The sequence below is a fragment of the Magnolia sinica genome, chromosome 6 (genome assembly GCF_029962835.1).
Source record: "Magnolia sinica isolate HGM2019 chromosome 6, MsV1, whole genome shotgun sequence".
Taxonomy (NCBI): domain Eukaryota; kingdom Viridiplantae; phylum Streptophyta; class Magnoliopsida; order Magnoliales; family Magnoliaceae; genus Magnolia; species Magnolia sinica.
The window spans coordinates 99,910,333-99,935,543 of NC_080578.1; the positions used below are offsets into that span (position 1 = coordinate 99,910,333).

General features: G+C 39.0%; 1 protein-coding gene across 5 annotated transcripts; it reads right to left on the reverse strand.

The window, feature by feature from the left end:
* Window positions 1-3,806: 3,806 nt before the first annotated feature.
* On the reverse strand, window positions 3,807-24,383 carry LOC131249256 (2-oxoisovalerate dehydrogenase subunit beta 1, mitochondrial-like). Of its 5 annotated transcripts, XR_009172769.1 has the most exons (14): window positions 24,107-24,383; window positions 17,572-17,683; window positions 16,381-16,416; window positions 16,163-16,222; window positions 13,131-13,188; window positions 12,950-13,047; window positions 12,032-12,121; window positions 10,887-10,955; window positions 10,729-10,815; window positions 7,270-7,365; window positions 7,113-7,192; window positions 4,919-5,012; window positions 4,718-4,838; window positions 3,807-4,364 (listed from the first exon to the last, which is right to left on the reverse strand). XR_009172769.1 is itself a non-coding variant. In XM_058249901.1 (13 exons), exons 1-13 carry the CDS (start codon window positions 24,295-24,297, stop codon window positions 4,803-4,805), a joined length of 1,107 nt encoding a protein of 368 aa, XP_058105884.1. In that variant the 5' UTR covers window positions 24,298-24,383; the 3' UTR covers window positions 4,670-4,802. The 5 variants fall into 5 exon arrangements, 3 of the variants coding, with proteins under 3 accessions (XP_058105884.1, XP_058105885.1, XP_058105886.1); XM_058249901.1 differs by lacking the exon at window positions 3,807-4,364 and having other exon boundaries at window positions 4,670-4,838; XM_058249902.1 differs by lacking the exon at window positions 3,807-4,364 and having other exon boundaries at window positions 4,670-4,838; window positions 4,919-5,005; window positions 7,115-7,192; window positions 24,107-24,382.
* Between the last annotated feature and the right edge of the window lie 828 nt (window positions 24,384-25,211).

The following is a 25,211-nucleotide window of genomic DNA, read 5'->3' on the forward strand; positions in this document are numbered from 1 at the left end:
CTCAAAAGGTATGTCATGCAAAAATGTGCTCCTAGAGAGTCGCTCATTATAAAAGGTGATAAATTCGGCAAGTTCCAGTGTCCTAATAATGATTTGGAAAAGAATTGGATGAAGGATTTTCTTTACGCATCAGTAGTAGGGAGCATCATATATGCTCAAGTCTTTATGTGACTGGATATTGCCCTTGCAGTTGTAATATTAGGTAGGTATCCATCTAATCCAGGAATAAAACATTGGATAGTTGCGAAGAAGGTGTTGCACTACCTGTAAAGAACAAAAGACTTCAGACTCATATACAAAAGATCTGATCATTTAAAGTTGGTTGGATACTCAAACACAGATTATGCTGACTGCATTAATATAAAGAAGTCCACCTGAGGCTACATCTTTATAATGGTTCACGGGGATGTCTTGGAAAAGCGTGAAATAGTCAACTATAACCTCATCTACCATTGAAGTTGAGTTCATTGCTTGTTAAGATATATTTAATCAGGCATTGTGATTTCAACGTTTCTTCTCAGGTTTGCGGGTATTGAAGCATGTCCCAAAACCATTGAGAATCTTTTGCGATAATTTAGCTATGATCTCCTTTTCTAATAACAACAAGTATTCATCAAGGTCGAGGCATATCAACATTAAGTATCTTGTTGTGAAAAAAAGAGTTTAAAATCGTCTAGTATTGGTGGAGTTCATCGGCACTAAGCAAATGATTGCGAATCCACTCACTAAAGGACTCCCTGTCATGTCATTTTAAGAGCACGCAACATCCATGGGAGTCATTAATCTCACAAATGTCTTCAGTTAGTGAGAGTTGAACATATTTTATTTTCATAGACACTGAAGAGATCTCATTTAATAAAATTTTAATGATTCTGATATAAATTTAATTTCTGCTCTCTCTATATTGCATAATTTGTTTTGAGTAAGCATAATTAAAGTCGTATTTCATTAAAGACATTTGAAAGCTCCATGACCTTTTAAAAATAGACACATATCATCACACTATGTGTGTAATCCTTATACCATACTTCCTAATTCTTGGTATATGTCATTAAGACTTATAGCATTTGTGACCGCGCTTAATTTTACTTCGGTTAAATTAAATGTTGTGATAGATACCGTGTTCCAATACTAGCAATCTTGATGGATCATACTGTAATAGTGTTGCCCTTATTATCCAACAATTATATTGGTTAACCATTTGGATGTTTCTTCAAATTAAAACATGTTTTCAAAATGTTTTTCAAAAACTAATCATTGGCATTGATGAATGTGGCTCAAGTGAGAGAATGTAAGAATTCTATAAGGTGGGCCTTATTGATAATGGTCTTGATTGTTCTAAGTGTTGGATAGTGTGATCGGGAGTACCAGTGGACCCCACTCAGTTTTGATAGATCTAAAATCTTGTAAGTGGTGGTGCGCTAGAACAATTTCACACAAATAATATTCTAGTGGGACCGGGATTACCAAATTCATGTGGAGCCTTAAGGGAGAGGAGTTTGAGTTTCGATGGGTTTCAAACTTCTCAACCCTCTAAACTATATAAACAAGGCTGGGTCCCCAATCCTACATATAATAGAAGCTTTCATTCCCATCACAGTGCTTCTCTAAGGATGAAAGGTGTGAAAGACTACGACATGAAACCTACAACAATGGCATCCCAATCAAGTATATTATTTAGTTTATTTGATATCTATATTCGATGCATAGCACAATCCTTTTGCAATTCCATACAATGTTTACAATGAATACCTACTTTATCAATTGTAAATACTTTCCGAGCTAACCAAATCCAAAATCTAATTGCCAGCAAACATATTACTACTTAAAAGCCAAACAAAATAATATATAAACAGTTTACATTTAAAACTATTTTAAGGTGTAATGTGTTTATAACTTAAAACTTTAACAAGCATCCAAATACTTAAAAGCCAAACAAAATAATATATAAACAGTTTACATTTAAAACTATTTTAAGGTGTAATGTGTTTATAACTTAAAACTTTAACAAGCATCCAAATGACCCGTTGGCATAATCAATATCTAGAAACTCCACTCAAATATTAACGAAAACGAGATGTGGGTGAAGATTTTATTTTATTTTATTTATTATTATTATTTTTAACGCTTGGAAAATGAAATAAGATCGTAGAAAATTTTCTGAAATTTCAAGGATCAAATCGTAACTCATGGAGTTCTTTGCCGTGTGTTGGCCAACCATGAATATCACCTGGTATAAAAAAAAAAAAAAAAAAAAAAAATCCCTATCTACTCACCAGGCGGGCCACACCATGGAAAACAACACCCCGCCATTGACAAGTGTGTGGTCCACTTGCTGTTTGGATGTGTCTGATTTTTTCATATCTCGATCCTCATATGGTGAGGCCAACCTATTGGGTGGATTGGATTTGGCACAAACATAAAAGGCTGGAAGTTATCAATCATCAACCGGATGGATTGCAACTGCCCAGCGAGTTGGACTTCGATACCTTCTGGTATTTAAATGCACTCAAATGCATGCAAGGTGACAGCCCCTTTCAGGCAATCCAACCACCTTGTTGAAACACGAATTATCTGATCCGTAGGACTAGAGATTCTACGGTGGTCCATGTTCTCGATTCTGACAAGTGGGCCCATGGTTCATTGATCCAGACCGTTTGGCTGTTGCTTGACACTTTAGATGGACCATTTCCACACAATGACCTGGATGAGACTTGCAATGGATGGCTAAGAAAATAAATACAGCAGCAGTCCATATTTTTGGGCGTTTATGGTCCATCCGCTTGATTGGTGGCCAGCCTGATTCTGGGCTGGGGCATGTTCATTAAATATTTGACCATTTGCTATTTGTTTTCTAACCACCTATTCTTTTTGAAGGAGTGAGGCCCACATGCTGGACAGCCAGGATTATTTTTCGAGCAGGACACATCTGTAGGGGCCACACCCAATGGGTGGCCTCGATCTAACACAAATTTGCCAGGCTGGCAAGTACGCCGTGAACTGAAAAAATCCCTTTGGCAGTTTTCCTAATAGATTCCAGTTCATTAATGGGCTGCATTTCATTGAGGCCCACCATGATAACAGCAATTTTCTCAGATGGGTGGGCCACCTTCTGAAGGGTCCATCATAAATTGGTGTTCCACCCTCTCATTCCCATTTGTAAGGAAGGTCAGGGGAAGCCCAAGACCAATCTGAAAATAAAGGCCTAAGCCCAGCCCTTAATCACTTTCTACATTTAAAATGGTGGGCCCACAAAGGCGGTGATGATCTCGCTCGATGGTTAGATAAAGTTCGATCCATACGTACGGTGCACATGTACAAAACACTGGACAGTCATATTGGATGCACCCAAACGACCCAATTAGTAAGTGGTACAGCTTGATTTTGGGCCATTCATCTCCCCATGGGCCCACGCACGGCACATGCACATGGATTTGTGACCGTCGCCTCAACTGGGTTGGGCTAGCCTCGGGCAGCGTCCATCTTGGTTTGGACCAGGTTTTAAGGTGGGCCTCAAGTCCTGACCAGTTTTCAAACCAATAACTTAACAAAGCCCAAAATGTTCAGCCACCCATTAGTTGGGTCCTGACACGCCATGGCCCGGCCCATTTGCAACCTTTTGAGATCTGGGCCGCTCATCAAGTGGGTCACACCGTGTACATGCACTGGCCCAAAAAACAAGTAGGTCCACTCATCAGATCAGCCAACAGATGCTTCCCATAGACCATGTTGTCGAACCCACCTGATGACTGGGTGTGCATGTTCTCGAGCAATCAACATTCAAGGTGGGATCGACCAATGGCCCCTTGAATTTTAAATGGAGATGTATTTCAATTAAAAATACAAATCAACGGTTGATAGAATCAGATAGCTCAAATTCCAGCATTTCCGGTCCAAAACGTTTCTCAACCCTTCAATCAGGTACATGTATTAAAAGAACATTAACTCATAGTAGTCTAGTTGTTGCAAGCTCTAGAGACATGATGATCGTAATGGCCCACCAACTGGCCTGCCCATTAACTTACCTGAAGGCCAAGCCCATCCCAGACTAGCCCACTAGCTAAGGGTGACAATGGGTCGGGTTCGAGCTGGATTGGGTCAGCTCAAGCTCGACCCATTTACTAGACAGGTCAAGAATTCTAACCCAAACCCAACGCAGAACTTTTTCAATAACCAAGTGGTTCACCGGTAGATAAATAAATCATTTATACTATTTCTATCTTCATTTGTTTAAGGTTTTGGGTTGGATCATCTTAGCCCAAAACCATTTATAACATACACGAGTTTACGTAGTGGGCCATCATCCATGCAGCTTCATCCATGTCAATCAGGATCGTCCAAAATCACTCGAAATTCTTTCGGGCCTTATTTTAAAAAATAAAATATTGATAAAAATTAGAAAGGTACGATATTCAAGAATCTATCCTTTTGTGTTGACAGTTGATTGCACTTTTTCCCAACTGTCCATTTAGTCATTATTAGTGTTGCAATTGTTGGTTGGGATAATCTCAACCAGTGAGATACTTGGGTACCACCTCATGCAGGGTAAGGCTCAACAGATGAACGGTTGCAATCGCATGTGTGGGCATAAAATGCTTGATGACACAGATATAAGCGTTTGGTCCCCAACCCCAACTCAAAAATAAAGTAAATATTGAGGTAAGTCACATGAGAAAGCCAATCCTTTCATATTAAATAGGATGGATGGAATGCTTACATTGAAAGGGCAGTGTGCTGCAACAAGATTATTATTTTACCTGCCTCCATCACCAAATAAATGTAGGGAGGGGATACATGGATCTCTAGTAATTTACGGTTGCTTTGATTGCATCCAAGATCTGCAGTCACAGAGAGGAAGTCCATATTACTGAGGGAGGGAGGGAGGGAGGGAGGGAGGAAGAGATTAATATGAACTAACCTTGTTCTTTGTGGGCACATAAAAAGGTTCGAAAACAAGAGGAAATGGAATGTCGAGGCCACATATCCTGGCAACAGGAGCTTCTAACTGCAAAACCCGACACAAGATGTTATATTTCTCATTCCATACAACCACACAATGCAGAAACGTAGAAAAAACAAAGGGTCGTGCTCAACCACCCAAATCAATTTCTGTCGTATTCTAGGCAGGATCAGAAATGTAGTGGATTCTGATTTGGGGTGAAAAGAAGGAATATATATGTGTGTGTGTGTGTGTGTGTGTGTGTGTGTGTGTGTGTGCAGGCGGGTGGGCTGGCGTGTGTATGAGTTACATCCAAATTCACTTGAAAGGAAATAGCACGGAACAAATGAACGGCCAAAAAACAACAGCATCCTTTCTGGTTTCCTGATGGGTAGGCCATGGTTGCAAGCACCATGAAGAAGGGAAAGTTGGAATAACCAAAGGTAATGATTAGGACAAGAGTACATACCTTACACACAGGTTTTTGGTTTCTGCAAGTTGGCACCATGTTTCAGTGATCCAAATCATTGATAATTTTATGCCTTCTGTGGATGGGCTACAACCCAAAATCTCCTATTTGGGAAGATGCTAACAATTCAATTGGTGGCCAGTAATTAGACGGCTAAGAGAGAGATTATAGCAAAGGCCCACATCCAACCAAAAGAAAAAGGCCAAACATTCAACGGGTAGGATCCACCAATCTGGGAATTTTTGGTTTATGGGTGAGATCCCCGGCGAGGCCCATTGTATCAACAGCTCAGAAATCACCATTGAGCCACTTGTACAAACTGAAAACATGAACATAAAATTGTAGTTACATTTATTCAAGTCCAACTTAAAAGTAAGTTGCAATTTGGATCCAGTCCCTCAATATGAATACTAAATTACTGTGAATCGATCATCTCCAATTCATATAGGGTCAGTTTGGATGCACCAACAAACTGAAATGTGATTATCTAGATACTATGAGTTTTTTAATAAATCTTTCCTGAGAGCGTCTTTTTGTAAAAATGAATTTCTAAAACTATAAAAGAAATGGAGGCATGTGGAGCTCTCTCCATGTTATTGCTTCTCAAAAACTTCAAAAGTTTCCCTTCTTTCTTCATGTGATTTGAAGGATTCTCCATGTGATTTGGAGATTAGGATTATTGAGAGGCCATTCCTATTCGACGGAGGTGCGAGGCTTCCACTTATCCTCCATATTCTTCCTTTTTTCTCCATTAAAGAAGTATTTCATTCAAGTTTTCATCTTTTTTTCTTCTCATTTTTCCCAAAACCCATCAAAATCCCTTCCTTTTTCCTCTTTACATCCTCCCAACCATTGAAACCCCAAACCATAGCCAAAATAACCCACACGTGTGGCCTTATGGCTACATGTGTGAACCCCCATAGTTGGCCATATGGCCCACCCTTCATCCCTTTGATTCCTTCCTGCTTCCACATCAAAATCCCCATGAATCCCATACCTTAATACCTAAACCATAGATCCCAAAATATCCAAGTGTCCCCAAATCACCTAAACCCTAGATTCCTAATTTTCCTAATTGGCCCTAAATTCCAAACTTCCAATCATCCAAATCCCCAATTCCCTTCTATTAAGACCCGAAGCCTCAAATCCCTTTACCAATTAAGCAACCTAAGCCTTAATTTCAGTTTTTTCCCCAATTTCCATGAACCCTAGGTTGGCCTAAACCCTAATTGAGCAAACCTTAGGTAGTATTAGTTTTCTCTTTTTGAAATTAAACTAATTCCTATGCTACTCGAATATTCCTACATCCATAAGATCCCATCTTTTAATATTTTTGATATATGTGGCCTGAACTTCTTATAGTTACATGCTTGATTCTTAATATATTTGACAATTTTGTGTAGTTTGTGAATTTTGATTATTTAGATTAAGTTACTGATTGATCTCGCTAAAGTATTTAGTCACATGCATGCGTCCTGCATTAAATTGTCCATTTGATTAGCCACCAATTGGATGGTTAAGACCAACTGAGAAATATGATTTTTGGCACACACCCCATCCTCTTGGGCAATCTGAATTATCTCGATTGACATGTATGCATGCCATGTTTACAAAGAATGAGATGCCACAACTCAACAATGGTGGTGAACTATCATTGTAGTCTCGTCCAAATTAAAAATACACATTAAATAGTTCGTAGTGCGTACCCTCGAGAAGCAGCGTTCGGCAATAGAAGCAGAGATCTCGGCACCAAATCCTCCAGTCACGGGAGCTTCATGACTAACCTACCAATAGACAATACAAAAACTTCTTAGCCATGTTGCGAGGAAGGGAGGGAGGGACGGGATGGGAGAGTACTTACAAGAAGCTTTCCAGTCTTTCTGACGGAGGATTCTACCGTTTCCTTGTCCCAAGGTATTAATGTTCGTAAATCTATAAGTTCGCATGAAATTCCATCCTGCGAATTTCCAAGATCAAAAAATAAAAATAAAAAAGTCAGCATTTCCAAGGATTAAAGAAAAAAAAAAAAGGATAACTGAAGTTGTCAAACACAGATAAAAGTTTACCACATTGATCCATAAGGTACCAAATCCTACCATACAGTTACCGATTCACCATCATCAGTGCATTAATGAAACAAATTGAATATCATGATTAGTTTGTTTTTTTGTTTTTTTTGTTTTTTTTGTTTTTTTGTTTTTTTTCTAATAGACCATTTACATAGAGCTTGTGGGAGTTTTGTGCTCCCATTGCCAGTCCCAAGCCCAGATAAAGGAGGGTTGCTTTAGTTTGGCAGCTGACATGAAACTTCTGTCAAAATTTCAATCATGAATCCTGACAATATAACATTCCAAAGAGTAGAATGGCGGAACAGGAATTGTGTAGCCGACCCCGATCAGTTGGGATAAGACTTAGATGATGATGATGATGATTAGATCTCCTATTTTTCTTAGGAACCAAAAGAGAGTGTTTAGAATGCTTGGTTTGAATAATTATAGCGGCAGGGCTTTGTTGAAGTCTCTGGTCAAGAGATCCTCAATCGATTTGTTTTGTTACCTTGGAATATGAAATCAAAAGGATGGAAAGATTGATGAGGATGTTTCCAATAAAGGTATTCAACGACAGTAATGGTGGCCATAATGGCCCCCTGCCATTACTATTACGACCTTTTTCTTTTTTTTTTTGAAAAACAAAAAACTGTATCAGCCCCATAACAACAATTATGGGGGCCCTTACAGGCCTTTTTTTCCATGAAGGCCGTTATGGCCCCATAATGCATAATGGTTCCACCGCTGCCATTATGTAACCGTTTTTTAATACCTTGTTTCCAATAGAATTTGAGCTGTGTGAAGTATTGTGTGATTTTTGCAGCTTTGAAGTTTTAAGACAACTATTCAACTAGTTGTGCTATATAGATCAATGGGCAGTAAGAAGAAAACACAAGTAAGGGCCTGTCTGGACACACTTCCTCAAAAGGGGGTTTCAGGCCTGCTTTTCGTTCAACTTGGCAAAAAAGGAGTATGGGTTTTGAGCAACTATTTTGTTGACCAGGAGATGAGACGGGGGATTTGCAAAGTGCATCCAAATGCACAACATCAACTACCGTTTGGATCAAAACCACGTTTAGGCCTCAAACACCCCTTCAGAGTGTGCTTCCATATGGGCTCCAAAGGTGTTGAGATAGATGTGTGGGATACTATGAAGTATGGAATTGAGAATTAGGTCATCTAAAGCAACCGAAGAGTATACCGACAACGGATAAAATAATGGAAAGCACATAATGGGGACATCAGAAGACCTACTCGGGTGTACCAAAGACGGAGGCAACCACCCACATCAGGGCAATTCTCTTCGTGGATGGGAGACAAGTTCCAGATGGGGCCTGTCGGGCCATTTTGAAGCCCCCACATGCATTGGACATGTATCAGGAATACCCCACTTTGGAATGATGCATGTGGGCTACTTACGAGACCGTTATAGTCATAAGATTTTTATTTCGTGCCAATTAGGCCATTGCACCACCAAATTTGATCTTCCAGATCTAGGCCCCTTGGACTCTAATCTTGTTTCCTTTCCTTTTCTTTTTTTTTTGTTATTTTCAGGATTTATTTGACGGTTAAAATTGATAATAAGTGTTTTACTTTCCTTATTTTGGATGATGGGGCATTTCACTTAAGTGAGTGGCATATCTATAATTATTTTGATATTTTATTATAAAGTATAGGGGGGTGGACGTCCAACCTTAGTTGAGAAGATTGAAAAGAAAAAAGAGAGAGACTCTCTTGTGGAAGGTATTTTTCTCTTTGTTTTTTTAAGGTATGTGAGAAACCCTCAATTCCAATTAAATTGTGGAAGGGTAGAGGCTTATTTGGTGGTGGATTCTCCAATGTGCATTCTTCTTATTTCTCTCCTCCAACAAGGTATTCATCTTCTCCTCTTTTCTACCTCATTTCTCTTCCCTTACAACCTTTTTAAACCTGTCAAAACCCAAACCCAATCCATCCCATTTCTTATTTCTCCCTACCCATCCACGTGCGGACCCACACACACGGATGCACGCACGTGCGTCCGTACGGACCTTCACGTGTGAGCCCCATTTTGCTTCTTTTCCCTCCTTGATTTCCTTCCAAACCTAACTAATAGCTATATCATTTACATCCCTAGAAACCCAATCCCCAAATCTCCATCCATGAATCCAAAACCCTAATGAAAATCTGATTTTTTTTGTAAAACCTTTCCCAAACCAGAATTTTACTTGCGTCATTGTCTATTCGCGTGGTTGTTGCACTACCTACGCTAGCTTGGAAGTCCCTACTTCCAAGTGGGCCATTCTTGAATTATTTTATATTTTCATACACCACGTATGTGATAACCTAGGACTTTTGTGTTACAAATCTGAATTTCTGAATCTATTTTGAGGATATGTTTGATTTTACATGTTGATTACTAAAATTAATGCATAATTGATCTATCATCTTGCATCCTAGGTTAGTTTCCATCGTCCTACACCAGCACACCGAGATGGTTCAATCATGTACAAAAAAAATACAGGAGATTGCTCCAATAAGGAGGGGAAAATTGATTAGGATTGAAGGATGGAAAAGAGGATGGGTGGAAGCACAAAAAAGACTTGGTTGAGTCTTTCAAGTAGGCATATCCATAAGAACTTTATTTGAGATAGCAAGCATTATGGGGATTTCAACTCTCAACCATATACCTCAATCAAACACCAAGCTGTATATAAATGCACTAAAGATTTTAGAAAAGATGTCAAAGAGCTAGGCTAAGACTCTGAGCAAGCATCAATCTTAACATAAGGATTATTGATTGCTTTGAGTCACTTCTGTCAGGGGAAATCAAACATCTGCTCCACTCGCCAATTTCCTTATCTGGTGTGTTGCAATTGAATCAAACACAAGGCACAATGGTCCAAAAGACACCATTTATCAGGTTGGTCCCACCACCCACAGACCACCATCCACAAATCACAAATCGGATGTTCCACCTGTTCCATTGGTGGACGACTTCCCATTCCGTGCTAGCTAAAGCCAGGATTCTCATCTACTGTCCGTTTGTTGGTCATTGATTGGACGATCTAAATTGTTTGATTACTCTTGAGATTTTTGGCCAACATATAGTGCGAGCCATCAAATAAATAGTCCTATTCATGAATTGTTGAGCCCTGCAGATTCGAATTCAGTGCGCCAGATAACAAAAGCAGGTCAGCAAAGGAGCATGAATAACGTGAAGGGGTGTAACACTTGGAAAAAGGTCATCTGTGGAATAATCCATAGCTCAGCCACTATTTTAAACTACATACCTTGGCAGCATCTGCGCATGCCTGTTCCATAACTGCAAGCTGAGCTCCCCACCCAACAAGAGTTATGTCATTGCCTTCACGAATCACCTTCATGACAGGAATGCATGTCATTTAAAGTTAAAAAGTGTTGAATCCGATAATGATGGAAATTCACTTACCTCAGCCTGAGATAGGGGCAACATGTAATCATTTTCAGGAACCTCTTCTACTGCCAACCGGTAAAGCCACTGATGGAAGGAACATCAACATTTCATAAATAACCTATATCATCCAATACAACACACGCACACATAGGCATGCATCTTTGCAACTTGCACATCAGCAAGGAATATGTTCCTATAAGGTTGACCTTATTTCAAGTTACGGTAAGGTGAGCTCTATGGGCCCCACCATGATGTGTGTTTGACGTCCAACCCGCCCATCATATGCATCCCCCCATTTTAGGCCTAGAGCTTGAAATTCAGCCCAATCCATGACTCAGGTGGACCACAAGACAGGAAACGTTCGAGAGTGTCGACACCAACCCGTTAAAACCTTCTCGATTGTTTGGGGGGTCCACCGGCATGTGGTTCAGGCATTTGATCCATCTGTTGTGTGTCCCTCCTAAATGAGGGGTTCCACCAAATTTCAGGCTACTCCAAAATTCAGGTGGGCCCCACAAAATGATTTTAAGTGTTTTAGGCATGATTTTGCATTGTTCCAAAGGTGTGGCCCACCTGAGTTCCAGATATGGCTGATTTTTGGACAGCCTATCAACAGGAGGGGACTCACCAGATGCACAGTTCAGATGCCCGACACAAACCATGGTGGGGCCCAAAGAGCACAACCATATGGTAAGCAAAGGTAAGGTCAACTTCCATCTGCAATTGTTTTATACTTCTTCAATTCCATTAGATTCTACTCATGAGAAAATATATGTACCAAACCTCGGAAAATGTGTACTTTTTTTAGGCACAATATTCCATCCAGATGGCCCCACTGTGGATGAGGAAGGCCCAATAAAATGAGATTGGAAGATTCTGTTCTATGAGACTTATTTTCCATTGAACATTTTAGTGAGGCATCCCCCACCCATGATGGGTCCATCAGATCAATGGTTTGGATCGCAGAACCATGGGTGGCTCGCCTGTGCGTGATCCCATCCAATGTGCAGTCACCCATAATTTTTCTTGTTTAATATGAGCTTAAGTCCCATTTGTGATCCTTCTAGATAATACAAAACTTGATTTACTCTGATCTGAAAAACTGAACTAATCAAAATTTTGACTGTGCATGACATGTATGGTGGTAAAGTATCAAATACCTTCGGCTCAAAAAAGACAACAGGGTTTGGATCACGTATACATGCCAACAATAGTCCTTTTGCTTGTAGTGGGCTTCGGGGAATCACCACCTATAACCAAAACATTTCTCCGAAAAGTTCAGCATCCATGGATAGCATTCTTTACTCAGAATATATCGAAAAATATCCAGATACAATTTTCTATATGCAAGACACATTAGATGGCTAGGATCATCTGATAGAGAAGACTGAGGTATGGCCTATCCCATGATGGGACCACCAGAAGAATGCCTTAGATTACCAAAAGGTTGGTGGGTCAGGACCCACCTGTACCATTGTTGGGTTAGCACTGAAAACACCATTTCCTTCAATCAAGAACCATATAATACCTCTGAAGTCAAATCATCGAGAAAGTTCCAAGTTAATGGGTGATTTTCGACATTTGTTGCAGACATGGTGCAAGACATATTCTTTATCTTAAAATTCAATAACATCCCCAACCTGTTTTGCAACCCCTCTATATATCTATTCATGCATTTTGAGCTGTTGATAAAAGGTGAATAGATCTGGATTATAATTTTCCATTTGCAAGCCACACATCAGATGGCTGAGATCATCCGATTGAGAAGACTGGGGCATGGACTATACGATGATGGGGCCACCAGATGAATACTTAGATTATCGAACGATAGGTCCCACCTGTTCCATTGTTGGGTAAGCACTAAAAACTCCATTTCTTTTTATCAAGAACCACATACCAAAATAAGTCAATTCATTGTGTAGTTCCAAGTTAGTTTCAACATTCGTTGTGGATTCAACGTGCTTTTTGCCTTAGTATTCAACAACACCCCCATACTGTTTGCAAGTCCTCTATATCTACAAATATTTTGCGCCATACAAGCCTGAGCAGGCATAAAATGTAGAAGAATGGAAATTAACCTTGAGCCCTGGAACATGGCAGAAGAAAGCCTCTGGTGACTGTGAATGATAATGCCCACCATGCCCAACAGCTCCGTAAGGAGACCGTATTGTCAAACCTGACAAGATCATAAGGAAATTCAACATAGGAATATGTATTAAAAAGATCATTTGTAACTAGTAAACTATAAATAAACTACACCTCCGCAATTGAATTGGTTCCCACTTCGGTATCTGAACTTAGCTGCTTCATTGACAAGCTACAAAGTAGAAATTCTGTCAACCAGATGCAAAACAAAAAGCAACTTGAAGGATTGTAGCATGTGAAAAGTGAAATGGTTCACAGATGCTTTCCCCTTTAAGAATTGTTATGTGGGAAACCAAGCCTTTTCAAACATAGCGCTATAGCAATTTGGAAGGGTTTTGAGGCTTGTGAGGACCACTTCATGGGTATTTCTCAAGCCTAAGTTCGCAACTATGAAGTACATTTGAGAACACTAGTAGGGTGCTGGACAAAATGCCAGTAGCTAATGCAGCCATCCAGGCATCTAACACAGGTCAGCCCCCACACCAAGTCCAACACTACTGGTGCCAGATACCCAGCACAGGTCCCCAGCAGTGCACCAAACATCAATGCCAATGTTCTTGCTAGCATTGGCCCCAAAACTGCAGCCCTTGTTGTGCATCTCACATAGAGGCTGCACTGCCCCATGCTGTCTATAAGTTCGGGTGCCGATCTTATGGGTGCAAGTAGACATTCGTGACACCCTTTCTTGACTGAGTAGCAGGGTGCTTTCACTCTCCACTGCTCTAAGCAGCACTCTGTTAGCATTGCACCCCAGCAGGGTGCTTTGACGTTGCACTGCTCTAAGAAACACACTATAGTATTGCAACCCAGCAAGGCACCTTCACCCTGCACTGCTCTAAGCAGTGGTTTGCCAGTGCTGCACCCCGTAGGGCATTTCCACTCTACACTCTTACAGATTCTCTACCAATGTTCCGCATCATTCTAAGCAGTGTTATCAACAGAGAGGTGCCTTCACCCCACGTCACTTCCGAACAACACTGTATTAGCATCATGCTTTAGCAAGCTACTCTCACCCTGCACTATTGTGGCAAGTACTAGATTAGCGCTGCACAAACGCAGGGTGCTTCCACCTTGTGGCCAACACTGCCCTAATGTTAGGTATCTAGTAGGGTGTCCTTATACTACACTGATCACTGATCCATGTTAGTTAGCCTAAAGCTTTTCAGGGTGACTCTCACCCATGTTGCTTTAACCAGTGCTGCCGTAGCCCTAGGCTCCCAGCAGGATGTCTTTCCACTCTGCGTGCCATAATGGTCAGCGCTAGCTTTCCATCCCATAAAGTCCCATCGGACTCATCATTACCAGAGAGATTGTCTCTATGCCTAGTAGCTAAAGAAAGTTTAAGCTTCAAAACTAAGGGCTGTCAATGCTTTGTGGTTGCACGGATGATTCAACGCTCCACGCTAAAGGACTATCACAAAGCCCACAAGCTAATAGACACACCTAACATCCAACAGCTAAATAAGTCTCCTTGATGCTCAATATCTCCCGAGATGCTCCTCGGACGCTAATCAGACATGGCCTAGGATTCGACATCAAAGATCTTAGATGCACTGAGCTATAAAAGATTATATTAGAATTGCACCATCACACTACACAATGCACACACTGAACTATCCACTCACACACTAGCATTGGTGTTGTTTATTAGGTTTTCCCTTTCAGTCAAAGGTTTTCTCCAAGAAATGTAATTAAAGGCTTGTGGTATGTCATGGCCTCGAATGTATATTGTCCCACAAATTAATAAAACCCCCCAAATGGGAAATTTGCGTGCAAATTTGGTAATCTTTCACTTCAGCTATCCCAAGCACTTACAAATTTGTAGACAAGGATCAAACAAAATCAATAAATGGACCATTAAAAAAAATCATTCTATGGTATTTGTGCTCAGGCTCACGGCTACTTTCCTAAGAGACATGGCTGTAGACGTGCATGGATGTCAGATGGGCCATGAGATCCAGATCCTTCAAATCCCTTTATGTGCCATGTTGGACATGATACAACACGAGTATGGGCATGGGATCCATGTCAGATAGTCTCCGTGAATGTGAACGCTTTATATTATTATTATTATAAAAATATATATTAATTAATTAATTATATCTAAAAGTAACTTATGTTATAAATACTGAAATATTCGCCAAATTCTCACACCCTAAATTTGGGGTCAAGCAAGTCGAACACCTAGACCCATGCTGTACTCATGCCCAGGTAGCATGGGACATGGGAAGAAAGTGTTCCATACCGAGACTGTAGAAGGCTATCCAACTATCTAACGAGGACATGGCAGTATTTTGAAATTGTCGCATCAATGCATATCCATGTCTGCCTGTCAGACACTCCTGGACATGGGCTGCATGTCTCATACAAATAATAACCATAATAAATACTATCATCATCATCATCATCTTTTATTTCCAGTAGACATTTCTGCACACAAATAATTGATTTTTAGGTGCCTCTTTTTATTGCTCAGCATATAGATAACTATAATATTCTATGAAAAATACTATTTGTAAAACAATTGGTGTTTCTATATTAAAAGAAGCCGAGATCATTTTTTTTATTAAATGGTCTCGAAGTATGACCATAGCATGCTTACATTGATAGTGTGTTTAAATTTCTACTTTAAAATCACGAACATGATGCAGTTGGTGGCTGATTTTGCAGCAAATTGCATTTAAGGAATTTAAAAATCTAAATTCAGTCCAGGGATTGACCAAGCTTATATTTCCTACTAATTGTGACAAGAAGGATGATACAAGTTAGAAATGCCAAAAACGCTTTTCTAATCGGCATTGCAAAATAGTCAAAGTAGCAGAACATAAATCTAATTGACTTTATTACTTCTAACAATAAACTGTTGCTGCTTTAAGACGTGATGGTTTTTCAACATTCAGTTTCTAAAATTTCTGCACATGGATATTTTACCCTCTCTCCTGCTCCTACATCCAATTAATGAGTTACATGCATACACACACACACAAAGCAAGATTCGGATTCAGATTCCCAAGGAAATTTACTAAACACCAAGAACAAGAGTAGAAAACCACTGCAAGGCATGGAATGAATAAGTTCTTGAATTGACGTAGGGGAAAAAAAAGATCAGAGCTGCGAAAGGATTTTAAACATGATAGGAAACATGCCTGGTCAAAGGCAGGGAAAATATAATCTGCAAACTGAATTTCCGCAATAACTCGATTCCCCTATTGTGAAAAAAAAACAAACAAACAAAGTTAAAAACAGAACATTTGAAAGCTTTGAACCATTCAGAAAATGCCAGAGTTGCATTACAGGAACACAAAAGGCAAACATGAAATAGAACATTTATAGGATATGGGAAGATTAAAATTCAAACTCTCACCATGGCAGCCAAACCAATGCCAAATCCAACAATTCCCTGTGTGTAAAGATGCATTAGCAATTACAAACAAAAGAAACTTAAGAAACGCAAAATCATTACATTCCTTAAATGCACCACCCATAAAAATAATAATAATAATAATAAATTTAAATAAATAAATAAATAAAACAAATAATAAAAAAAAAAACAGATTTCTAGAACTAAAAGAAAAAAATAAAATAAAGACATGAGTTTTTATGAAAAAAATTAGAAACAGGTAAGTTCATGATACATATTTTGGGCTATTGTGCGTGCTCCACATTGCTATCACATAATGATTTTCTTTATTACAGGTGCATTTGATTGAACTAAATACCATGAAATTTCATGATTAGTCAGTCTAATTTGGTGCACAATTTCATTAATTTGGTAGAACCAAAGGCCCCCTATTTTTTATTATTTTTTTTTTTAAAGAATGAAAAAAGTAGTTCGATCATTTGCCAAGAAAAGTATGATAACAAATTATAGGTCTTGAGATGATTGATTTGAAATTTGAATTCCCACACCTTGGACAATGTAGGTTTATTGCATTGATTTTTCAACCTAAATCCTTACCGAGCCATCAACCCCATTTTCTAGAATTTGACAAAATCCCTCCATAATCCCTTTTGAGGGTTTTGCTAATGTGCCCAAGCCTTTTGAATGACATGTGGGATGCCCAATCGTCAATTTGAACCATCCATTCTTTCATACAACTAGAGACAAGCCATGGTACAAAAATCACACCAACCAATTGAACATAAGCTTCCAATCATGAAAAATAGACATTTAAGATTGAGTGGATAAATGAAATAGATCCAACAAAAAATTTGAACAATCTATCAAACAGATCCCACTTTGCATTGCTTATGATTCCAAAGCAACACTCTGGTTTGATGATTCAAACCATGCAATTTATGGCTTGAAAAGATTAGACGGTTGTAACAAATTGGCCTCATTCATGGGGTAAGGATCATCCAATCAGCATGATTCTTGCACCATGGCTTTCTCTAAATGGTATGATTTAATGAACTGTCCCAAATGATAATTGGGAGTCCCATGTGTCATTCAAAAGCTTTGGGGATGTTGCTAACGACCTCACCTTCATGGGGACACTAGCAAGACCCATCTTTAAATCTCACCCATGCTACATCCCATGGAAAATACATGTACCTGTTCACATAGGGGTGTATTGAAAACCCTGGATTTGCCAAATTTATCAGCCAATCCTGTTGTGCAACGGAAGACACCACCAAAACTCACGTCCTCTCCAAATACATAAGCACTGCAGAAAAGTAAACAGCTATAAGAAAAAATAAAATAAAATGTAAAGTTCCATGTACGTTTCACTAATAAGAACAAATCAGCAGAAGAAAAGACCCCTTTCATGCCAACAAGTCCTCATCAACCACAACTTTGATCGATATACTTCATTTGATTCATTGCAACATCAGCTATACTATACAGCTTGAGCAGCTTTCGGACATTTGTGTCCCCACAATTAGCTTCCTAGGGCAGAAAACTTTCAATACTCAATGGGCATTGAAAGAAATTTCAAATGAAGTCAAGGGTATATTGGAAGCTAAAAAATGTGGCTGTTGTTGGTTAAACAGTTCCGATTTTCCCTGGAAAAGGCTACAACAGGTTTGGATTTTCCCACAAGAAGCATTTCCCACAAAGATTTTGATATGGTCGCCCCCTTAACACAATTTGGTATGGTGGCTGGTTTACACCCCCAAATTGCATCCTTCGATTTATTTACGCCATTCATGTTCTCAATACAACCACATAGAAGCTATAGTCTTATAATCATGCTTGAAGCTATAGTCTTATAATCATGCTTCATTGATTATCCTGACCTTTGAATCTTGGATTTGAATATTCATCTTCATACACAATCACCTCTTCAAAGAATGTTTCTTTTTGTGGATTGGGTAGCACAATACGAACAGTTCATACCATCATTTAAAATGCAATCCAAGAAGAAAACCAGCCACCGTACCATTCCATGGTACAGGACCACCGGACCGTAGCAAAACCTCTCTCCAAGATTCTCTCTCCCTTCCTCTCCACGTGCATCGTGCATGCCAGACCCCCTAGTTAACATAAAAGCCACCGTGTGTTTCCTCAAAGAATGTCCAAACAATCTAAAAAGAAATTGTAAGCAAAAACCTGTCATATTGTTATTAATAGCCAATTCTTTCACAAATTGTTAAATTGGAATAGAAGAATTTCATGAACTCTTTCAACCGAGTCCTTAGAAAACCTTCATATCTCCGTTGCAGTCTTTAGAAGCAAAACCTACAGCTAATACTTGAATGCATGAAGTGGAGGAGCCATAACATCACTATTAGATTATTGCTTTCTTGATTGTCATGAGACAGATCATCTACATTGGGCTCCTTTTTGTTTCGAATTATATAACCCAGTTTTTCTGGTTTGTGATAAAAAATTTGCAGATTGCGACTGCTGGTAATTTTTCCATCCAGTTTGACGGTGGTTCATTAGCCCTGATTTTTCCACATGGGAATCACAACCTTTTGATCTCCATTAACATTACCATCTGCTCATGTTCCAGATCTTGTTACCAAAAACTAACAATTGAAGGAAGATTTGGCATCACTAAACATCACAAAGGATGCTTAATGGCTGGATCATGAAGAGGAGAGATCAGCGGGCTGGCCAAGATCCATGGAAAGGTATTTATGTTGGTATGACCAAGTACGTTAAAGTACAACTTTTTTTTTTAGAGGTAAGTCCGTTAAAGTACATTTCATAGCTCTAAAACTCAAGGCGTAGCCTGGGACCATAGTTTTGAATATCAGTATCATATTGGCCGATACAGCTACATTGTATCCATATCAGCATAATACAATACACGATACTGAGCCAAAATGGCCCACCCTAGAAAATGTGCCGTATCAACCCATCTTGGTCCATATCGGCTGATACGGACTGGTACACCCATAAAGGCCCAAATATGAATTTGTTTTCAAATTTTCCCTCATTTTCCTTTTCTTTTTTGATTTCAACTATGGAAGAAGCCTAGAAAGTCATTTTTAGACTAGATCTAGGACTATTTTGGGTATAAAAACAAAAAGGTTATAGTGAGATTCAATGAATCAAAGCAGAATGGACCACTATGGGAAAAATTGGAAAGAACGGTGACTGTCCACTTTTTTTCACGTTTTCATCTTCTTTTGTTTTATTTCGATGTAACAAGTAATGATTTATTAAATCATGCTTGATTTTTGTTCAATTAGGGCCCACCTGTTTGACTTTCAATAGGTCAGGCTGATAAACAACATTCTTATAAAAGAATGGTCTGATACACCATTATACACATGTCCAAAATACCCAAAAAGAAGAAGAAGATAGATTCCTGAACATCTCATTTTCTCCCTTTTTCTGATATTTTTCCTTAATTCTTTGGCTGAAAATAATTTCAATTGATACAGGTTGTCATGGTACAATACAGGCTGATATCGATATGTGACATCCATACTGTATCGGTTTTTTAGCCAGGCCAATCTGCCCCCCCAATACGCATATGTAGTACCATGGCTAGGGCTGGTGGTACGAAGTTCAACGCTATGGTCTTCTTCCCCTAGGAAATTGGGAGGTAATAAAGGTGAGACTCAAACAGAAGTTGCTACCTCTGGATTATGTGATGATTTCATTCTAAGAACTCTTTCTCTTCACTACATAATCTAACTATTGAGGAATATACACGAAAGTACTACGAGCTAATGACCCGATGCTGACTATTTGAGACAGCTACAGGTTGCAAAATATTGCAACCAACTATGGTCAGGCATCCAAAGAAGGTGACTATTCGATTGGACGACATGGATTGAGCATACAAAATGGCAAGGAAGTGCAGGAGCATAAGAAAAGCATGACAACTAGACAGTACTTTCCCAGGGAATATCTAACATCCCAACCCACTATGAATAGATCTACCCTTGCACTGCCACACTGCACACAAAGGTATCTCAATGATCGCTTAAAATTACTAATGGAGCAGCCATAGGGCTATACAGTCGCCTAAGAACCTCAACTATTGATGAACCCCTTGAAGAAGCCCAGAAAATGAAAACCAACAGATGAGGTCATTAAGGAAGCCAAAGACGTAGTAGATGGTGTTGAAGAAATAGGAGTCTATCTTTCACTAATGATTAAGCAGATTAAGACAGAAACCAAGGAGAGGATGACAACTGAGAACTGGTTGTGCACTAGTGTTTTCCGGATCCGAGCTAAATGTGATTAGTTGCAGGCTTGCAACTACGACCAGAAAAGTACCAACAGTCTTATCAGGTCGCTGGGATAAGTAGCAAGATAATGCAGGTGACACATTGATGCCCGATGACTTATTCATTAGGACAATATTATAACAAGTTGGTGTGGTGTACTGTTGTCCCAATAAGAGCTTGTCACTTCTTGCTTGGCCGATGTTTGATGTATGATCGTCGTGTGAAGCATTGTGGGTTCACCAACACTTACAAACTTGTGCATGACAGGAAGGAGATCACTCCCCACCCCATTGAAGGACGATCCTCCATTGAAAAGACAACAGAACGAAGGTCATTACTATGACAGCAAGGATGTAATAGGCAGTGGTAGGATAACACGAAATTAGCTGGCAGGAAGCACCAGAAACAAGAAAATCAGGTAGAAATGAAGGGAACATTGTTTGTGAAGAAGATGGGGAACCATGAAGAGATAAATCACCCCCATGAATGCAAGTGGAATAGAAGTCAGGCCTCAGATTTAGGAGTAACCTGCCAACCAAAATGGCCCAACAACAGTTACCGATGATGATGAAGAAGAATTCCTATGATAATGTAGCATATTGGAAGTTCCTAAAACTGCAACTCAAGGTCAAGTTCTTTCCAAGACAGGGGAAGTCATGCAAACAAATCCATGGTCCCATGTGGGGATCACCTTAGTCATGTGTGGGGCCAGATGCCCATACATGTATCCCCACATGGGGTCAATGCTGTGGGAGGAGACAGCTTTAGATATTTCTTTTTTTCTTTATGTTTATTGCTTATTAAAAAAGATGGAATTCTCAAAATAGCCTCATTAGGACTGGTAAGGAATAATGCATGAGGACAGTGTAGGAATTTCCATCTTATTAGGTTCAGTTTCTTTTGTGTTAAATTTTTTAAAGCCTATGCCTGGCATGTGATAGAGATAGTTGAAGTTTAAGAAAAGTAAAGAACAAGCTTGGTGGAGAGAATTGTGGCATCTGTTGCTTGGTGAATCTTAGCACGTGTTGCCAAGAATTTCTCCTTTACCTTTCCTTCTTTCCCGCAGTTCTTGGTTTCTAAATCTCTGACCCACTTTGCTTGCGGGTTAGGCTATGCCACAAGTGAATTATGGGATTATCAAAAACATTCTCCATCAATTGCTTTGTAAGCAGGTTGAATGAAGAAATCTGACAGTCTGTACATGTCGACAAGGTTGATTAATGCGATTTGACTTGTGCGATTAGAGGAAGAAAAACTACGGGCTCAACGTCGACAATTGCAACCATTGGTTTAAGATTATACAAATGGAAGTACTGTTCAAGAAAAACCTCAACATTCCCAATCAAAAGGTTGAGGCCAATTGCAATGAAGAAGCAGTTGGGATAAAGAGCTTTGTCATGAGTGTGACAAGAAGGAAGACCCACATCACTGCTGCAAAACTGAACAACTTTTTCTTCACACAAGTGTTACTTGAAACGAAGAGGACTTTGGTATCAATATTCCGTTGGATCCGGGCAATGGCAAGAAAAAACCTTGACAACAAGAATGATTAGGAGCAGGCTGGAAGTGCTATGCTCCCAACTTATACATTTCTATATTTGGCATTCAGGTTTTTTTCTTTTTTTTAAATAGAGTTAGATAAGGCATGGGCAGAGTGACAACCTTAGGATCTAGCCTCCCAAAACAAATCTCATTCTCAGCAATTTCTCGGCCTGGGAATTTCTATGGAGATTTTCATATTTTGATGTTTTTCACGCCATATTGTAGGGAAAATCTTGCTGAAAGTAATCTATTTAAAATATTTATTATAAATAATTAAATAAAACTTCTAGATAATTTTTCTATTAAAATCACAAAAATTAGAAACTGTTGAGATTTTGAAAATCTCGTGATAATATCTTTTAATCAAATTTCCACAAAAATATCGTCAGTTTTTTTAAATCTCAGTGATGTTTGTCACGAAGGGAATGAAATATCATGGATAGCTTTTATGTAGGGCGATCTTATTGATTAGGAATGAAATAAAGTTAATTACATTCAGATAGAAATTAGAATATTTGATTCAGTTTATCTTCTATGCTTAGCATTAAATCTCTTAAAAATAAGAGAGTGGGAAGCAACTAAACAAGAAAGAGAGCAATAAATGTTTGTCTCTTGTCTATGGAGGTTTGCCCCTTGCAATAAATATTACTTGAGTTATCATCAGAAACATTGAAGAGAGAGAGAGAGAGAGAGAGAGAGAGAGAGAGAGAGAGAGAGAGAGAGAGAGAGAGAGAGAGGCTCAAATTAAAGAAGGCTGTGAATTCAGTCTCAGATTCAAAATTTCAAAACTCTACACTCAAATTGAATATCGCAAGATATGGTATTCTTCAAAGCATAGAAAAAGACAAAAAATGAAATAAACAGAATCCCAATGAAAATTCAAATTTACAAAACTCTACAAACAAATCGATGAAAAGGAGATAGGGGTATTCTTTGAAACATCAAAAAAGACACAAGTCACACAACCCAAATAACTAGAATTCCATTGAGACACCTTTGAACTTGACTTTGGCGTATCCATATCAAATTTACAAAAATCAACAAACAAATCAAAGAAAGCAAGATATGGGTTATTCTTCAAAGCATAGAAAAAGGCAAAAACCAATTAAATAGAATTTCAATGAAAATTCAAATTTACAAAACTCTACAATGAAATATAAGAATACAAAATGTGTATTCTTCGAAACATAAAAATAGACACAACCCAAACAAACAGAATTCCATCGAAAAGCCAAAAATCTTGAATTTGGCATATCCATATCAAATTTAGAGAACCTACAAACAAATCAAAGAAAACAAGATATGCGTGCTCTTTGAAGCATAGAATAACAAACCAAATAAATAGACTTCCAATGAAAATTCCAATTTACAAAACTCTACAAACAAATAGAAGAAAATAGGCATTCTTCGAAACATACAAAAAGACACACCAACATAAACAGAATTCCATAGAAACGCCATTGAACTTGAATTCGGCATATCCATATCAAATTTACAGAACCTACAAACAAATTGAAGAAAGTAAGAAATGGGTGTTCTTGAAAGCATAGAAAAAGACATAAACCAAATAAAGAGAATTCCATCAAAACGCCATTGAGCTTGAATTTGGCGTATCTGCATCAAATTTTTACAAACTACAAACAAATCGAAGAAAGCAATATATGGGTATTCTTCGAAGCATAGACACAAACCAAATAAATAGAATTCCAACGAAAATTCAAATTTAAACGACTTTCGAAGAAAACAATATATGATTCTTCTGCGAAACATCGAAGAAGAAGACAGAACCAAAATAAATAGAATTCCATCTAAACGTCTTTGAACTTGAATTCGGCTTACAAATATCTAGAAACTCCACGAACAAATAAAAGAAAATGAGATGTGGGGTTTTAAAGAAACGCCGAGAAACATACCGAGGATCGGTTTCGAGAGCGATATGGAGTGCCTGATTGATTGCAGAGAAGAGGTTGGTGAGCTTCTTCCCGTCGGCTGGTAGCTGCTTCTGCTCTTCAAGAGCAGCAGAAACGGAAGAAGAAGAAGAAGAAGAGAAATTCCTTGCAGAAATCGATATTCTCCTTCCCAATCTCTTCACAACCGTCGCCATGCCAACGAATCTCCAGAAAATGAAAGATGGTCGAAATTTCAGAAATTTCAAGGATCAAACCACAGCTGATGGAGTTCTCTGCAATGAGTGCTTTTATAGGTAGTAACTAATGGTCCTCGGCCCGAGGATGGGCTTTCAGTTCGTACGAGTGGGACCCCACAGTCAACCATCCGCCTTTCCAAAACTTTTGTGGCCAACAAAAAGCTTACCATGATGTTTCTATGCCATCCAAACCGTTCATAGGGTTATTACCGTTAAGATTAAATGTACGAATCACATGAGTCTTGGATCTGCTTGATTTTTATACATCTGTCCTATTACGGTCTTTCAGAAGAAATGGACGGTGTGGATTTGTCGATGATACTCATGTGGGCTCCACTCAGCTCTGGGCACAGGATATATGGTGCTAGGATCTTCCACAGTGAGGCCCAAAATGTCTTGATCACACAGCTGTGGGGCCCACTTGTACAAACTGACAACCCGAGTATGATGCGCAGATTCTCGGGTCGAGTATGATGTGGGGCCCACTTGTACAAGCTGACAGATAATTTCTTTTCAAACAAGGACCTGAAAACGATAATGATGCCTATTTTACTTTACATGTGATGCAAAAATGGAAAACGAAACAAGCCAAGCCTTTGGTGTGGACAAGTGGGATCATGAATTAGTGATCCAGGCCGTTGATATGATGGGCAATATCATTGATGCGGAATTCACCAAAAATTTCTAGGGTTTAACTTACTCTGAATTTTTTAATTATTGGCCTGAAACAGATGGTTAGGAATAGAATACATCAACGGTTCGCATTCAACAAAGAGGGGTGGATTTTAACTTCCATTTGGAAGAAATCTTTCCAATGGTATAATCATGTTGGATATCATCATATCAACGGTTTGGATCGATGATCTGTGGAG